Source organism: Magnolia sinica, chromosome 14, assembly GCF_029962835.1.
Source record: "Magnolia sinica isolate HGM2019 chromosome 14, MsV1, whole genome shotgun sequence".
NCBI lineage: Eukaryota > Viridiplantae > Streptophyta > Magnoliopsida > Magnoliales > Magnoliaceae > Magnolia > Magnolia sinica.
In genome coordinates, this window is record NC_080586.1 from 10,179,555 (window position 1) to 10,198,061 (window position 18,507).

General features: G+C 40.0%; 1 protein-coding gene across 2 annotated transcripts; it reads right to left on the bottom strand.

The window, feature by feature from the left end:
- Positions 1 to 7,490: 7,490 nt before the first annotated feature.
- LOC131224848 (protein DEHYDRATION-INDUCED 19 homolog 2-like) lies at positions 7,491 to 13,614 on the bottom strand. Of its 2 annotated transcripts, XM_058220271.1 has the most exons (5): positions 13,373 to 13,614; positions 13,125 to 13,267; positions 11,999 to 12,078; positions 11,137 to 11,400; positions 7,491 to 7,961 (listed from the first exon to the last, which is right to left on the bottom strand). In XM_058220271.1, exons 1-5 carry the CDS (start codon positions 13,440 to 13,442, stop codon positions 7,850 to 7,852), a joined length of 669 nt encoding a protein of 222 aa, XP_058076254.1. In that variant the 5' UTR covers positions 13,443 to 13,614; the 3' UTR covers positions 7,491 to 7,849. The 2 variants fall into 2 exon arrangements, with proteins under 2 accessions (XP_058076254.1, XP_058076255.1); XM_058220272.1 differs by lacking the exon at positions 11,999 to 12,078 and having other exon boundaries at positions 11,137 to 11,396.
- Positions 13,615 to 18,507: the final 4,893 nt, after the last annotated feature.

Here is an 18,507-nt window from a genome sequence, read left to right on the forward strand (position 1 = left end):
CTAGATAGGAATGAAAATGCTCACTATGGAGGTCTTCTTGGGACCCACCAAGGTTTTGGATAAGGCAAATGCTGTTGTTTCTCCTCAGCTGGACAGACTCACTTTGGGACGAGTAGGATGGCACAAAAACATCAAGACCCCTAGGAAGGTTCCAACCGTAGGATTTTCACTTTTTACTGTATTGTGGTGTGGTGTGGTCCATTCAATCTTTAGAAGCTGGGATATTTTAAGAAAGACTATATATATATATATATATATAAGGGCCAATGCTTCTTTCACTTTTTAAAGCATAAAAGATAGTCATTTTAATAATTTTTAGAAAAGTGCTATATTATATTTTAGTGTTTGGTGCCCATAAAATTAAAAACAATTTATTATCTTTCCAACTAGGGATCCCTGCTTGATGCTGATGTGGACAGTCTCAATGAGGCTGTTCAAATGAGACAAAATAAAAATTATTTAAATTCAAGACACGTTGGGAAGCATTGTGGGAACCATGCATGGGACGTTTCGGGATAAATAAAGTGATTAGGAATTCCAAACACTTTTATATTACGGAAGATTATACATCTGATTGAAGGCAATAGATTAGGTGAGACCCAGACTCACCCAAGAGGGTGCGGCCCTTACCATGGAGCCCACCTTCATGTATGTATTCTGCATCCATGCTGTCCATCTTTTTTTCCTGGATCATTTTAGGGAATTATCCCAGAAGTAAAGCAGATGCAATTATCAGGTCGACCATATCATAAGAAAGCATTTAGGCTTATATGACCTTGGAAAATAAACACTACAGAAACATAGGTGTGCCTTGGAAGTTTTTAATAGTAGGGAGTTCAATCACCACTCTTTCCTATAGCATGGCCCACCTAATGATAAGATCTGCTTCATTTTTGAGATAATGCCTCAAAATGATTTGGAAAAATGGATGAATGGAATGGATACATAGGCCTCCACAGTAAGGGCCGCACTGGGTCCCACTTAATCTGCTTCCCTGATTGATTACTAATCCTAGGATGCAGATTGGGTACTACCCCGGCCTGTCCCTATCCAGTAACTGACGGGAGCTCTGACGGGGCCACCGCGATGGTGTATGAGTTTTATCCATACTGTTCATCCATTTTGCCAAGTCATTTTAGAGTATAATCCCAAAAATAAGACATTCAAACCTCAAGTGGATCACACGTGGATATTAAACATTTACTATTGATTACTTTTTAGAGGTCACGGAAGCTTTGGATTACACTAATAATATTTGTGTTTTCCCTTCATTCATATCTATGTGACCTTATGAACAGATTAGATGGCAATTAACTATCATGGTGGGCTTTAGAAAGGTTACAATGGTGTGTGTCATCATCGCGGCAGCTTCCCTTCGAATGATCCACTTGAGCCTTAGATCCACCTGCTCTAAAATGATATGGCAAAATGGATGAATGGTGGCCCCTCATAGCTCCTCTCTGATCCAATCCATGTCTAAATTTCAGAGATATTTGGATTAATCATCATTTTAAAGTAAGATGATTACCATGTGTTTTAGGGGAGTGGATTAGGTGTGGCCTGACATCATCCAAAACAACACGGCCCATACTTAGGGGGCCCACCTTGATGTATGTAGTTTAAATTTATGGTGTTCATTCATTTTTCCATATCATTTTATTGCATGAGCTCAAAATGAACTAGATCCAAATCTCAAGCAGACTATGCTGTAGGAAACAATGGCGATTGAAGGCCATCATTGAAAACTTCCTAGGGCCACCATGATGTTTCTGTAATGCTTATTTGACTAGTTGATAAAGTCATACAAACAAGAATGAAGAATATATATAATGGTCAATAAGAAGTTTTTAATGGTCAATCACCACTATTTTCTATGGTATAGTCTACTAATATTGAATATGTTTATTTTTTGGCTCATGCTCTAAAATGATCTATCAAAAATAGATGAACCGCGTGGATATAGAATACATACATCATGGTGGTGCCCACCTTGTAGGTCCTCTCCCATATTCGAGCTCTGTGGGCCCCACATGTGATTTTTATTTGGAATCCAAACGTGTTTTTGTTGCACGTACCTTCTCATGGGCACGGCACATGGCAAGATTCATTTCATGGGGAGCGATGTTCGATCCTCCCACCTAAATTTGGAAATGGCTTGCATATCCGAGTGTCCATTTATCTCGGTGGGGCACACCAGATGACTAGGTTGGATGACGTATATATAATAAGATGGACCTTAGAAATATTAATTTGTGGGGCACAGCTCTTCCAATGTCCCACATTTTTCCTTTTGGTGTGGCCCACCTGAGTTACGGATCGGGTGAGTTCTTGTATGGTGACCTCAACACCACCCAACTAAGTGGTGTTGGGCACTTTGGAGTCTACCTTCTCATGGGCACGGCACATGGCAAGATTCATTTCATGGGGAGCGATGTTCGATCCTCCCGCCTAAATTTGGAAATGGCTTGCATATCCGAGTGTCCATTTATCTCGGTGGGGCACATCAGATGATTAGGTTGGATGACCTATATATAATAAGATGGACCTTAGAAATATTAACTTGTGGGGCACAGCTCTTCCAATGTGGATATAAAACACATATATCACAGTGGGCTCACAGCACCCAATACCAGGTGTTGGGGTCACCACCCAATCTTCTCTCAAGTGGGCCAAACTACATGAAGTAGTGATAGAAATGCCCAACAATGAAACCTTCCTTGGCTTTCCATCCAAATTTCTACTAGCATGAAGGAAAATCACAAATATCAGGAAACTCTAACAGGCTTGAGATTGTTTCAATGGTTGTCGTGCCCAATCTCACTCTCTCGGCATGGCCCACTTGGGGAGCAGAATAGGTAAGATCCGACCTCACCCAAGAAGGTGAGGCTCTTGATGGTCAAGTTGTACATAAGCCGAGTCGAGCTTGGCCTAGCTTGGTTCCGATTGGCTCAGCCAGTAGGATGCCCTAGCTTAAATTCGGTTTGGCTCAGTCCTCAAGCTTGATTGGCCAGCTCTTCTCAGCTTAGGCCAACTCGAGTTGAGTTCGAGTTCGAGCCTACAAGCTGAGTTTGAATTTAGGTTTTAAGATTTTTAATATATATATAATATATAATTTATTTTAATATATAAATATTTACAAATTAGTTATATTTAGCAAACCCGATCTGAGTCGAATTGATTTGAACTGAGTCTACATCTGAGCAAAGCCGAGTTGAGCTGGGACTTGGCTCGAAAAATTTTCGAGCTAAAAATGACAGTTGGTAACATGTGTAAGTGCCATGTGAACTGGCAATTGTTCTTTCATCTCTCCTTAGAAAGGTATAAATAGCATAAACAAATTCAAAGCTAAAAGACCCCTCTCCAAATCTAAAATTAAAGTACAATCCAGTACAACGTTGTGTATCTAGATTTAATTCTCCATTGCTCATCAACAGCGGACCTTTAGGATAGATTTAGTTTTAGTCTATCCCTGTGCACATGCCTGACTAACTCTTAGCTATAGCCAGTACTTATAATTCCCTTCCGTCTGTACCTATATGTAGGATTTGAAGGAAGATCTTAACTTAGGAATTTGTCTGCCTATGCTCATAAGTTGGGTCGACCATAATTGTAATCTTTAGCATTTCCTTTCATTCGCTCATCAACACGCTACTCCTTGAAGCACTCTATTGATCTACAGCCAAATCGGTGATCCCGTTGTAATGGTAAGTTACACATCTTTTCCGCATCCATCTCTCCAATATTTTCCATTTTGACCATACAACTGATGCACCTTTTTGAGTCTTTAAATTTTTAAGGCAAAAGGAGCTCATTGGAGAAAGAGCCCTAACCTCTACAAATCTCTTGAATAACAAGCACAAAACAGTTAGTTGAATAGACAAACGGTAAAACAACGACCAAACATCACTCTATCTCGACGCCAGAGGCCGATAGTAACTGTATGAATCAGACCCAATCGGTTCTAGCATGCCCACAAACCACATGCGTGTTCTACGTGGCCAATTTCAAGACCAACAAGATCAAAAGCTCAAGCGAGCCAAACCACAAGAAACAATGGTGATTAGATGACTGCCATTAAAAATTTCTTAAGAGCTACAAAAGTTTTGGATCAAGCTTATATCTGTATTTTCCCTTCATCCATGTAAGTGTGATCTTATCAACAAGTTGGATGGAAAATAAACATTTGCTACAAAGGAAAGTTTCAATGGTGGGCTTCATATCATTATTGTATTAAAGGCACCATTGTGTATAATATTTCATCAAACCCGTTAATAAGAGGCGAGGCTTATGGAGCCCACCATGATTTGCTTGTTTTATTCATGCCATTCATTTATTTTTGAAAATTCATTTTAAATGATGAGCCCAAAAATAAGAAGATGGAATGCTCAAATGAACCACATGAAAACCTCCTGAGGGCTACGGAAGTTTTGGATCAAACTGATATTTAAGTTTTACCTTCACACACACACACACACACACACACACACACACACATATATATATATATATATATATATATATATATATATATATATATATATATAGAGTCATGCTCCCCTGTGCACCTACGCACGTGCACACCTTTGCACACGTGTCATGGGTGTCTAATCCGAACGGTCCAAGTGATGCGGAATCCCATGAAACCCTATGTGACAAAATTTCACCCTGATCTAAAATTCTGGTGGGCCATAGCAAAGAGAAATGCAAATCAAGGGAGGAAACTGTTTTCATTTTTCATGGCCCATCAAAGTTTTAGATCAAAGTAAAACTTGGTCCTGGGAGGTTTTACGAGGTGCTGCTTCACATGAACGGTTCAGATTTTGGATCCACATCACGTATGATGGGTTCTCAAAAAGTTCGTATGTAGTACGTACGACCTGGTTCGCAGGTGAGCGTTTCCGTGTATATATATATATATGACCCTATGAATAAGTAGGATGGCAAATAAACATCACGATGAGCCCTAGGAAAGTTTCAATATTCTGGGGTGATTGTCACCATTGGTTTATATGGTGTGGTCCACTCGAGCCTTTGATTTACCTCCTTTTTGGCCTTATCTCTTAAAATAATCTTTCAAAATGGATGAACGGGATAAAAGACAGATCACGGTTTGTCCCTACAGAGCCCCAGGACCGTCCGTCTCTATGTCGGTCCCAATGGATTAGTACCCAATCCGTCCGTTAATAAGGTATAACTGACCAGAAGTGATAAATAAAAAAAAATTAAAAAATTAAAAATTTCAGCCTGATCTAACAGTGTGTGATTGTAAAGAGGTTTTACCATTAGTCTTTCAATGTTTCCATTGGTGTGTCCCATCAGAATCTTTTCTACTGATGGATGGAGTGGATTTACATACAAAACATGGTAGGCCCCATAGCCTGGGTATCAATCGGCAGCTGCGTGAAACAGGCGTCAACGGACGATCTTGTTTTATGCTTTTTTTTTTTTTTTTTAACACACGCACACACCACCACACACTCACGCCTTAGTGGTGTTTCACCACCTACCACTGGAGCAAGAGAAAATTGTCATCTTGTTTTATGCTTGCGTAATAGGAGTTGGAGAAAATTGTCATCTTGTTTTATGCTTGCGTAATAGGAGTTGGAGAAAATTGTCATCTTGTTTTATGCTTGCGTAATAGGAGTTGGAGAAAATTGTCATCTTGTTTTATACTTGCCTATCTCCATCATCCCACCACACGTGGTAGTATTTTAAGTTAATCGTACCATTCATCTACTGACACGTGTAGTAATTTCCAACCACTTTGATTTCGAGTCCCACGCGAGCAACAAATTGGATCCACCTGGATAACTGTCGGCTTGATGACGTACCATCTGTACGCATACTTCAATTCGAAATCCTCAGAGAAAACGTCACTCCTTGGAAATATGCTGAGCCAACGTAAGACGCTCCTGTGGCGGGCCCACCAACCGAGCGCAAGTTTGATGAAACATAAGACGCTCCTCAGGCGTTCCCACCAATCAAGTGCAAGTTGGGTGAGACGGGTGAGAACCTGATCGTAGGGACCCACCTCGATGTATGGTATACTCCCGCTGTTTATCTCTTTTTTCAGTTTATTTTAGAAAACGGTCCTAAAAATGAAGGAGATACAAATTTTAGGTGAAACACACCACAGGAAACAGTGGTTAATGACTATTGAAAACCATTTGTGAGCCACAAAAGTTTTAGATCAAGCTGATATTTGTTTTTAACTTTCAACATTACGGTGGACGCAAGGAAGCTTTTAATGGTTCGAGTTCAATGACCACTATTTCCTGTGGTGTGGTCTACCTAAAACTTGTATTGGCTTCATTTGTGGAACCATATCTGAAAATAAGCTGAAAAATGGGACCTTATTGTAAATTAAGCTGGAAAAACAGATGGACGGCGTGGATACAGTGCATACATCGAGGTGGGTACTACGGTCAGGGTTTCACCCACTTCCATGCTCTCAGAATGGAATGGTGTATAAAGTTTTAGCAATAACTTTTATGGCACAGAATATAAGTTGAGACTGTGGGTCCCACCAAGATGTATGTATTTTATCCACGCCATCCATTAATGTACCAATTCGAAAGCTCAGGTGGACCGCAAATCGATAGGGATAACATTTAAATGGTTAGCGTTCAATCTCCACTGCTTTATGAAGGGTGGTCCAGTTAAACTTTGAATATGCCCATGCCCTAAAATGACCCATGCTAATGAATGGATTGTGTGGATATAACACACATATCATGGTGAGGCCCACGAAGTTTTGGGTCACTAAGAATAACTCCCCAACTTTATTGCTCGACTCCCCCATTTGAGACAAATTACATGTAAAATGCATGTCATTACATCCAACCAAATAGGCATGTGCTGCAGCGTCTTAGCACATATCTCGATTCGGGTTGGCAGGCTAGAAATGGGCGGAAGAGACTACAGAGTGCCGGGTTGGCACAAGTGGTGCTCTTGTGGTGTTGCCATGATGTATGTGTTTTATCCATACAGTCCATCAGTTCTGCCACCTCACAGGCGATCAAAAGCTCAAGTGGACCACACCCCAGGAAGTAGAGGTGATTGAACGCTAACCACTATCAAGCTGATCTGTGGTTTTCCCTTCATCATGGCCTGTTTGACCTTATCAACAAGTTCGATGGCAACTAAACATTATGGTGGGCCCCAGGAAGGTTTCAACGGTGTGTGTCCTTGTCCCGGCTGTTTTCCTGTGGTGCAGTTCCCTTGGGCTTCGGATCTGATTCATTTTTGAGCTCATGCCCTAATGAGCACGAAAAATGGATGAACGGCACACATATAAAACGCATACATCACAGTGGCCGCCACGGTACCCAACACCACCTAGAGCTGAGCAGGGTGCCCAAGAACATTGATCACTCGCAATATTTTCCGGCATACTACATAGAAACATATACAGACGTGCAAAAGATGGGCCACACCATGGATATGGGCCTACAATGGGAATGAGGCTGCCCCACTGAAAATAAACGAAGGAAAGAAAAAACAAATAGAACAGTTTCTTTAACCCTTGCACTATGCACAACTACAGCCCCGCATCAAACAGAAGATGCTTTATTATATAAGCCAGTTCCTACCTAACTACCACTAACCATTTTGGAAAATGTAAGACTTTCCGCTCTCTCTCTCTCTCTCTCTCTCTCTCTCTCTACTACTACTACTACTACTATATCACAATACCCAATTACATACATAACCTTCCCATAGAACATTTCTGGGACATGAATAACGTGGGATCTCCAGCATCCAGCGCAAGATGGCCTGCCTGCCCAGCGTTGGCACTAAAGATCTGTCCTCCTAGATGGGTTTGGTGCTGCCCACCATGAGCTGACCTTCATAAAGTGTCATCGAGGAAGGTCGACAGCAGAAGCTCCTGCACGAATTCACACTTTCTACCCTTCTCCTCCTCCTCCTCCTGGTCTTTTTCTGATAGAGACGGCTCAGTGCTGGGGATCAAACAATTAGCTTAGATTCAGTAAGAAATGACTAACACCATAATTGAGGCGTTTGTCTCAGATGAAAAACAGAGGAGAGTTGCAACTGCTACAGTCCAAACCACCACCTGCAATAGAACCTAAGGCCAGGATGGCTTTCCTATGTGGGTTGGATGTAGGAATTGGTTGGATCCCACAAATGCATCAGATACAAACTCAAATTGATTCTCTGTATCTACATTCCACTGATATAAAACCTGTTGTGGATTGGCAATAACCTAGATACTGCTCCAACCAAATAATCTGGACCACCCGACAGAAGACTTTTCACACATTTGAGTGTCAATCCATTACCCGAAAATGGTCCATTTGCAGATCACTGACCATTGGGTCATTCGAGCAGAGCAATTTTCACACCAGGGCTACTTTGCACTGGGATCCCACTGGATGATCAATCCAAATGATGCTGACATCATGCAGGTGGGCCCAATCATAGAGATTCAGGTACTGTTAGGGGCCTGTTTGGCTGACACCTAAAATGAGTTCATTCCATTTTAGTAAATCAAAATTATGCACTGATCATAGGCAATCAGATGAGCAGACTGGATATAGTATTGATTATGTATTAACTAAAATGAGATGGATTCAGTTTTCAGTCTTACCAAACAGACCCCAAGTATTTCATGAACATTGAAATGCAAAATTCAAATTAATAATAGATGCCTAAAATACCCCTAGAAACTCTTTGTTAATAATGATAAGAAAGTAATGGATGCCTTTGGCCTTGTGAGAAGATTTTAGGCATTTTCATTAATCTGAAAATATTGATCTTATGAGTAACCAAAAATAGTTCACATTGAGTGCCATAAAAGCTCTTCATGAGAACTTCTATTGGAAAATCAACCTTCAGGCAAATATACGAAGCTGGAACTTGCATATTTCTTTCAAGTTCAAAATGCTTCCTGACTTGCCAAGAGATTCATAGGTGTTTTTTTTTTTTTTCAACCAAAGGATGTGTTAGCAAAACAAGGTTAACATTTCCATAACTGCATTCACATTACACAAAAATACACATCACTAAATATTAAAAAAGAAAAGGAAAAGAAAAGACATCCAGACACATCGCTATCTAATTGCTTGCCAAGAGTTTCAGAGGAAAGGTTTTAGATAATTATTTTTGTAATAAACAATTTTATAACTCTCTGGAAGATAGTAAAGAAATGGCATGAGAAGGCTTTAGATGACTACTTCCCAGATGAATTTGCAGCCAAAAGAGGGGGGGTGGGGGTGGGGGGAAGAGCTTTCGTGTACAACCAGGTATGTTATAATTGAACTCTCTTGGTTCTTTTTTCTTTTCTCCAATAGCATTTCCAGGGTTTCATCAACTAACAAATGTTAGCATAATTTTTATTCCTTTTTAGTATTTAAGAATGGACAAACAAATTGCAAAACAGGGATGCACATATGGATATATGCATTTGCATTCCCACGGGCTACAATCTTCTCTAACAAGGCAAAGGTCATACACATCGAATCAAAATATATTACATAAGCACTAAATATTTTCTGATTGAAATCATGACCATTGAGGTTCTAATCCAATTGTTGCATGTTCCAATTATCCATACTAGACATACAAACAAGATTTGATATAAGGCAATTCCTACAAAATATCAACCAGTGGGCTCTTTTCTGAAAGAGGAAACTAATTCTCTAGATGATAATTTCTCTAAAAGATTTGGCATAACAATTCCTACAATCTCTATTGGGCTCTTTTCTGAAAAAGAAAACTAGTTATCTTTCAAAAAAATAAAATAAAATAAAAAAGAGAAAACTAGTTCTCCAAAGGATGTATTCTGGTGGAGAACTTGAAGATCCACACAACACAACAGTAGTATCTTCGAAGTTCTCAGCCATTATGGAAATAGAAGGCTTATACCCATTGAGGTCATGCATCCAATCATTGAAGTGGTAAGCAACTTGGAAATGGTGTTGGTCCTACAGCAGTCCTTGAGGAAGATACCTATAACCACCTTGGAAGGTACCTCCCATGGTGTATCTTAACTTAAGCCTATCTCTGATGCAAGCACAACCTATAACCCAGGTCCAGGAGTAACATTGGTACTTATAAGAACAAGAGGGAGGTTTGGTTGGTGAATGCCGGACCAATCAGCATAAAGGATTTGTTGTTTTGTTACACGACGGTTCTCTCCTTGGGAGGCTTGCTAATGAGTTTGATCAGATTCATTAATTTCTATTTCATTGTATGTATCAATTAATCATGCCAATGGAGAAGCAAATGAGGTAGCAGACTCGCTTGCTAACAGAAGTGTTCCCATATTGCCATTGACTACCTAATATGTAGTCTCTTCCCCTCTCGTAGCATGAGTTATCGTGTATTTTTATTTTATATTTCTCTCTCTTTTTTCTTTTTAATATAAAGCTCAGTTATCTAGGGTGTGTTTGGTTGCACCAAATATCATGAAATTTTGCACCAAATTAGATTGATTAATCACAAAGTTTTACAATATTTGGTGCACTCAAACAAACCCTTGTCAAAAAAGAAAAAGAAAAGGTTGAAAAGGGTCAAGCTAGCCTATTCCATTTCTATGCAACTGCTGGTCTGCCTGATTTGGATGCTTATTGAGATGTTCTGACACCAATGAAATTATCATGAAATTTCACACCAAATCAGACTGATTAATCACAAAATTTCACAATATTTGGTGCACTTGAACAAACCCTTAACAAAAAAGAAAAGGTTAAAAAGGGTCGAGCTAGCCTATTCCAAATTATAGGCAACCTGATTTAGATGCTAATTGAGATGTTCTGTTCTTCTAAGACCCCACATTCTTGTCAAGGATCTGAAGTCTTAGTCCTATTGAAGTCCTTTTGAGTCACATCAAACAGAAAAAGGTCAGCATGGTTTCAAGAATCCATGTAGCAGTGCAAAACAGCAACCTCCATATATCAATATATTTATCAACTAGATAATCCTTCTATGTCAACTCGCTAGAAGCATATTGACATATCAGCATATGACACTTCTTCAGAAATCTGATGGCCCAAGGCACAACTTCAATACAGATCCCATGCAACAGCTGGATTTGCATTTTTTCAGTTATTATGAGAGATATTAGAGCAGAGAAGGAGAAGCAAAGTGTCAACAAGTAACGGTGATAAATACCTTTCTACAACTTTCTCATCCACATTTTTCTTACTGGAGCTTCCTTCATCTGTAGAATGAGATTCTAAATCTTTCAAAGTGTCGATCATAGGCAAATTGTAAATAAAGGATGACAACAGCGGATCTGGAGCTGTGCTGGAAGGAACTACACATGAAGACCCCCCAAGAAGAGAATGTAGATGTCCTTCTCGGAGCTCCTTTCTCAGTAAAGAAAGTGTTGAATGAGACCCTGATGAACCTTTACGAAATCTCCTCCTACGCTGCATGTGAAATCTTGTTAAGGAATTAAAAGCATAACGTGAAATCCTAGACATGGAAATTTAAACAAAGACCCCAAACCTTTTGAATGACATGTGGGACGTCCAATCATTGATGGGGACGGGTCGTTCAATAGTACCAACAGGAGCAAGACATGGTGCAAAAATCATGCCAATCGGAGAATGAAGCCAATTTGTTAAAACCATCCATTGTTTATGAGCCGTAAATCGCGTGGTTTGAATCATCAAACAAAAATGCTACTTTGGAATCATAAACAATGCATGGTGAGATCTATCTAGTAGATGTTTCAAGATGATGATTGGAGTTATTTTCTTTCTCCAGGCATTCTTGAATTTCCATTTTCATCCCATTGATCAGACAATGGGGATTATCCCACTGGCATGATATTTACACCCTGGCTTGCTCCCGGTTGTATGAATGAATGAACGGTTCAGATCAATGATGGGATAACCCCTGTACCATAACGCGCGCGCGCGCACACGCACACACGCACACACACACGCACACACACACACGTCTGTAGTGCATTTTACAATCATTTCCAAAAGAAAAGATCATGTGGAATATCCTTCAAGAAAAGGATATCTTGAAGAACTGTCCATGCTGCATGGTTATGTGTCCAACCATGTCCATCCCCACCCTGACCGCACAAACAGGGCACACCTGAAAATGTAAACATATGCTGATTATAAGAGGAAATCCCCCATTAACCATACTTATGATCCAAACTTCCAAACAACATCCAAGTTCCTAGGTAATGCCAAACAATGCTCCCAATTCATTTCAGGTATTTTTCCTCAAAATTCAAAATAGAAATTTGATTCAACATCAAGGGCAAAAACCATTACTTGAATCATTACAAAATATTAAAGCAAATGATCTTGCCAAAAAAAAAAAACTTCCACCCAGTGCACTTCAAAATAAGCACCGTTATCCACTATCCACTATAAATACTTGCATAAAGCAATGTTCGGAAATTCGACAGTCAATGAGAAACAGAAATCGCAGCTTATTTTAGCAAGGCCTGAACATTGAGCCAGACCAACTTCATAAAGGGTTGGAGGAACCAATGATCAAGTTATCATTGACACAGCCAAGCTGAAGATCAACTGGTTGAAATCAAGTTAAACCCGAGTATAAAGAATTCCCGAGTTTGAAATTTCATACTTTAAGTAACAAAAATTCCATATCCATGCCGCACCAAGTAGAGAATTTTCCTTCTATTTTAGTTCATTCAGAATCCTCGACCATCAGAATCCTTTTTTTTTTCTAATTTGAAATGATGAAATGTAGATGAACACGGTAAGCACAATGCGACTTGTAGTCACACGAATCTAAACTGTTCATCAGGTGAGCCCTGCTGTGTAGATGTTATTGCCTAAAACTAGGTCCAGCACACTCATTGGGTGGGCCACGGAGGTGCATCGAATGCAACAAGTTGGCATTTCTCCAACCGCTGAATAGTTTTTGTATGCTCCTGGCCCACCTGATGACGGGCTGATTTTTGGGCAAGGGCAGCATCTACACAGTAGCCGACCTGATGAACGACCTTGATCTCATAGATGTGACCCATGTCGGCATGTGTGGGTGCAACACCGATTTTCTATCACCGAAAAAGATTCAATTTTTAACTATCTGAAGCGGAAGAATCCCCAATTATATCAATTTTCTTCCACCGACGAAACGGAAATTAAAACTCTAATTCATACCCCACTTTTCGCCTCGACAGGATGCTCATCGTCGATATGACAGCACAGACCGACGATATCAAAATCCTCCGAACAGAACGGACAGGAAAACTCCGCCCTTGAATCATCGTCGCCGTCCATTTCTTCAAAAGCAAGGTACAGATCTGCATCGCCACCGCCGATAATCAAAACCAAAACCCTACTCAACCAAAAAAAGAAAAAAGAAAATCCTTCTAACAAATGAAAGCAAAGTCAATTTCTACACTGACCAGATCGCGATTGGAGTGTAGATTGGTGTCGTTTGGATGTGAAACGAGCGGTCCATGAATCGGATTCCATCGGATTTTGAGTGAGGACTACTGGGATTTTTATACAAACCCTAATCCGGGTTTTTTTTTTTCGGAAGCTTGGAAGAGAAGAAGCCCTAGAAAAAGGTTGGAAAGCCTGAGAGTGTTGGTTCTGTGAAAGTAGGCTAAAAAGAGAGTCGGAAGGAGCGAAGTAATTACCTAGAGAGAGAGACAGAGAGTACGCGATACGCGGCTTCTGCTTTGTCAGATATGCACGCGGGGTTTCTACTTCTGTAATCCAAGCCATTCATCTGGTGGGCCCACACTGGATGGACCGTTCCTTTATTAACCAAGAACGGAAGATGGTATCAGAAATAATGGGATATTTTTTGCGGTTTAATGTGGCCCACCGTTGTTTTTCTCAACCGTCCATTTATAGGCAGTGATTGAGAGGTTGGGATACTAAGATAATTTTGGAGTATGCTCCATCCACGGTGGGTTATAACAGATCAACGGTTTAGATTACTGCATTACGGGCCCCATTTGTCAGAATTAAAGGCCGTACTTGTGAAAAGCGAATCGCGTAGTATATACTCGTCGACACACACCGAAAGAGAGAGAGCGCGGCGCAACGAGTCACCCACGTGCGTCCTTCTGCTTTTGCTTTTAGAGGTCTTTACATGAAGGAATTATCGGGTCCTTTACAGCACCAAGCTCATAGAATGATGTCGACCTGGATGTGGGGCTAATGTTTCAGTGATCCAAGCCGTTAATCTGATGGAACATGCTTTGGATAAAGGACAGGAACGAAATCACTTATGTTGTACAGTTAAAAGCTTCTGTTGAATGGTAAATAATAGACGGTTGGCAGGATTAGTACACCAAATGTCCATATTCAATGGAGAAAATCCCAAATATCAATGAATTTTGACACGTTAAATCTGTGTGATTTCCAGGATATCACTTATCCACACTGAGGGCCATCAGATCAACGGTCTCAGTTACTTGATAAACCCAAATGCAGGGAATCTTGTGCATCCACAAAATGTATGTTGTCTTATTACGGAGCAGGCCATATAATTTGATACTGTGGCAGAGGATGATGGATAATGCGCAGGCAGATGGAAATGTCCACATGCAACAACAGACTGGAGGGGACGCGGATTTCCTGCGAAAGCCTTTCGCAGGAAGTTCCTGCGCAAGAATGCTGTGTGGGGCCCACCATCATGTTTTTGGGAAATGTAATCCGTTCATCCGTTTGGTGAGCTCATTTTAGGAAAATTGAATAAAAACGAAGTGGATCCAAAACTAAAGTGGGCCACACGAGAGGAAAAGAAATACCTACCGTTGAAAGCTTCCTGGGCTCCAACTTGATGTTTATATGCCATCCAAACCGTTTATAAGGTTATTAACACAAGGATGAAGTGAAAATATAAAAAAATTAGCCTGAAACAAAGCTTTTATGGTCATAAGAATGTTTCAACGGTTCTAACTGAACCCCTCTGTTTCCTCTCGTGTGGCCCACTTGAGTCTTGGATCCACCTAGTTTTTTGTAGCTTATCCTAAAATGAGCTCACAAAACGGATAAACGGATTACATTTCCCAAAAACATGATGGTGGGCACCACACAGCATTCTTGCGCAGGAACTTCCTGCGAAAGGCTTTCGCAGGAAATCCGCGTCCAACTGGAGGTACGTCAGATGGGTGAATAAAACGGAAACGGATTGGCTACTCCCCCTGACACCAGCCCCGGAGCTGGTGGTCGGTGCGCTGTGGGCCCCACCATGATGTATGTGTTTCATCCATTCCGTTCATCCATTTTAAAATATCATTTTATGTCTTTATCCGAAAAATGAGTGGGATATAAATCTCAAATGGATCACACCACAAGAAAAAAAACAGTGATTGGATATCCATCATTTAAATCCTCCTAAGGCCTGATGTACTGTTTATTTGAAATCCAATCCGTTTATTAGGTCATAAAGACCCAGATGAAGGGAGAAAACAAAGATCAACTTGATCCAATACTTTTATGGCCCCCAAAAAGTTTTTAACGGCCGAAGTTCATTCAACACTGTTTCCTGTAAAGTGGTCCACTTGAGATTGGGATATACCTCATTTTTTGTGTATTACCATAAATTGATCTAGAAAAATAGATAGACGGAATGGATGAAACACATACATCATGATGGGCCCACAGAGCACCCACCACCAGCTCCAGGGCTGGTGTCAGGGGGAGTAGCCAATCCGTTTCCGAATAAAACTAATGGAATGTGATCCCCACTTCTGATTTATGGAAGTCATTGATTATTCTATTTACGCCTTTGATTAATTATCAACGGACCGTCTACTAGATAGTGGTTAATTGACTAGTTAATTCATCAATTAGGTATAAATTTTTATACTTTATGAAACAAATGAATCAGGGGCCAGTATTTGGACGGTTTAAATTGAGTTATACCTACGTAACCTGTATTATTTATGATTACCTGCGTATCATTCATCCACGTCTGTCAGAGTATGAATGTTTTTCTCAACTCTTGCCGAAAGTTAGACGGGGATGTATAAACGACATTGCTTTCCCGCTAAGTATCGAAAACGCCCTTAACTACCCGTTTGCCGTTCAGGTGGACTCAGCAACGGATACGCACACGTGCGGGTGCAGCTGTGATTCATGTACTCGCATCCACACGTGATAACATGCGTTATCCCACGTGTTCGTGCTGTGGCATCCACCGAGTAGAATGCATGGACCACCTGTTCGTGCTGTGGGCTCCACCGAGTAGAATGCATGAACCGGTTGAGAATTGCCTGCGAAAACTTCGCAAGCTAGGTGGGGCTCACTGTGATGTTTGTGAAAAATTCATCCCGTACGTAGGTTTTGCCAAATGGTGCTAGGACATATGTCTGATAATAGACAAATACAAAAGTCAAGTACGCCACGTGGGAGAAAAGAGTGAGAATTGAATGAAACATTGACGAGGCTACACAAGTTTTGACTCAGGCTATTATTTTTGTGTTTTTCAGGTCACCCAATAAAAATAATATGATGAAATGACTGGAAAAAGTAGACAGTACACATTCAAAGTATTTCATGCCACCATGGTATCCGTGGAGGGGAATGCCTGTCGACCTGAACTCTTGTGGGACGTTAGGTGGGTCCATCATGATATTTAGTGGAAATCTACCCCCATGCATCTATTTTGCCTGTTCATGTTATTACATGAGCCCAAAAATGAGGCAGATCCAAAATGCAGGTGGGTCATGACAAGAAACAACAAGGATTAAACATTCGTGGGTTACAGAGGTCTTAAATTACACTATTATTTTTATGTTTTCAGTTGATTCAGGTGGAAATGATGACATCATGGTGAACTCCAAAAAGCCTCGACGGTAAGGATATCCCTACTTTTTTTCTTTTTTTTTTGCCAGTCATGCAGTAGTTTTGGATTTGCCTTGTTTTGGCTTATCTTAAGATGAGTTGTAAATTGACGGATGGTGTGGATTTCTCTAAACATCATGATAGCCCCCACCTAACTTCCCAGCGTAGGAACTTGTGGTCAAAATGATGTGACATATGGTGTGGATTTCTCTAAGAGTTGTTTGATTTTTGAGGTAATAGGTAATGATCTGGTAAATGGATAATAATTACTTACCAGGTAATTACCAAATCATTTCTTATGCCCACGTTGACGACTTAACTTTTCGGCGTTAAAACCGATGATGACGGCCAAATGAATATATGGCCTACTATGATGTATGTGATATATCAACACCGTTCATGCTATATGTCAGCCTCATTTAGGCCATAAGCCCAAAAATGAGGCAGATCCAAGCTACAGTGGACCATACCACAGGAAATAGTGAAAATTGAATGCTTGCTGTATAAAAATTTATGTGGCTTTCAAAAGTTTTGGATGAAGTTGATATTTGTGTTTACCCCTTATTAATATTTTTATGACTTCATGAACAGGTTAGATGACAAATAAACATTAATGTGGTCCCAATAAACAAAATAACTTTCAATGGTGGATATTTAAGGCCATTGTTTTCTGTGATATGGGTCACTTAAGCATTGCATTTGTCTCAATTTTGGACCTAGGCTCTAAAATCTTCTGATAAAACAGATGGACAATGTAGATATGTAATGCATATCACAATGGGGTCTACAAATGTAAGTCAGCTTATTTAGACTAATTTTCGAAATAAAAATGCATTTGGAATTTCAAACAAGTGAAAGATAATAATGACCTTTTTCAAGGAAATTTTCCTATACACAAAAATCAAACAGGCCCTAAACCTGACGATATGCCCCACCTAGCTTCTCAGCGTAAGAACTTGCGGTCAAGCAATCCATGACCAGTATAAGCAGTCTCGGCCACTACATGGGTGGCTTCGATCACTCACATATGTCGGTGACTACCCTAGTATTTAAGTGAGTTTGCAAAGCACTGGCATTTCAATTGCTAAATGGTGGTAACTTATTTACCATACTCGTGGCACACTCAACATTCTTTGGACCTTAAAAATATTGGGGCCCACTGTGTATAGAATGTAGCTAGAAGATCACATTGATCTGATGAACCTTACCATTTAATCATGCCCATGGAATATGTACCTTTGACCATTCTCATTTCAACTGTCCATTTTATGGCCGTGAATTTAACGGTTAGGAAAGAGGATCACCTAATAGTAGGTAAAATAATATTAGTATTTAAGGCTTTGGCAGTTTGTTAGTTAGCTATGCATTTACAGGGCTTTGCTAATTCCACGGTGAATTATTGGACAACTTTAATTTTGAGGTGGACCACACCTTGCAATGTTAATTTACCTTTAGACTTCAGGTGAATCACGAGCTGCACTGACCTGACTTTTATGCTATAAGAATTTAAGGTTTATACTTCATAAGAAGCTCATATCTCATAGATGTCACATATGCATCACATCATGATACATGTTTATGTAATGAATGAAACGAAGAAAAATGAGAAACTTTTCTAATAAATTTATTATCTCTTTAGAATATTTTAATAGGTATAAAAGAAAATAAATGACAACTTATTTTTAAAATACAGCAAAATCTTTTAAAATGAAATCATAAGTCTACAACTTAACAT

Coding starts and splice junctions, on each gene's coding strand:
- LOC131224848 (XM_058220271.1), bottom strand. CDS start 13,442: ATGGAATCCGATTCATGGACCGCTCGTTTCACATCCAAACGACACCAA. Junction 12,079..13,124: donor CTGTCGAGGCGAAAAGTGGG/GTATGAATTAGA, acceptor TTACATTTTCAG/GTGTGCCCTGTTTGTGCGGT. Junction 7,962..11,136: donor GATGAGAAAGTTGTAGAAAG/GTATTTATCACC, acceptor TTTGATCCCCAG/CACTGAGCCGTCTCTATCAG.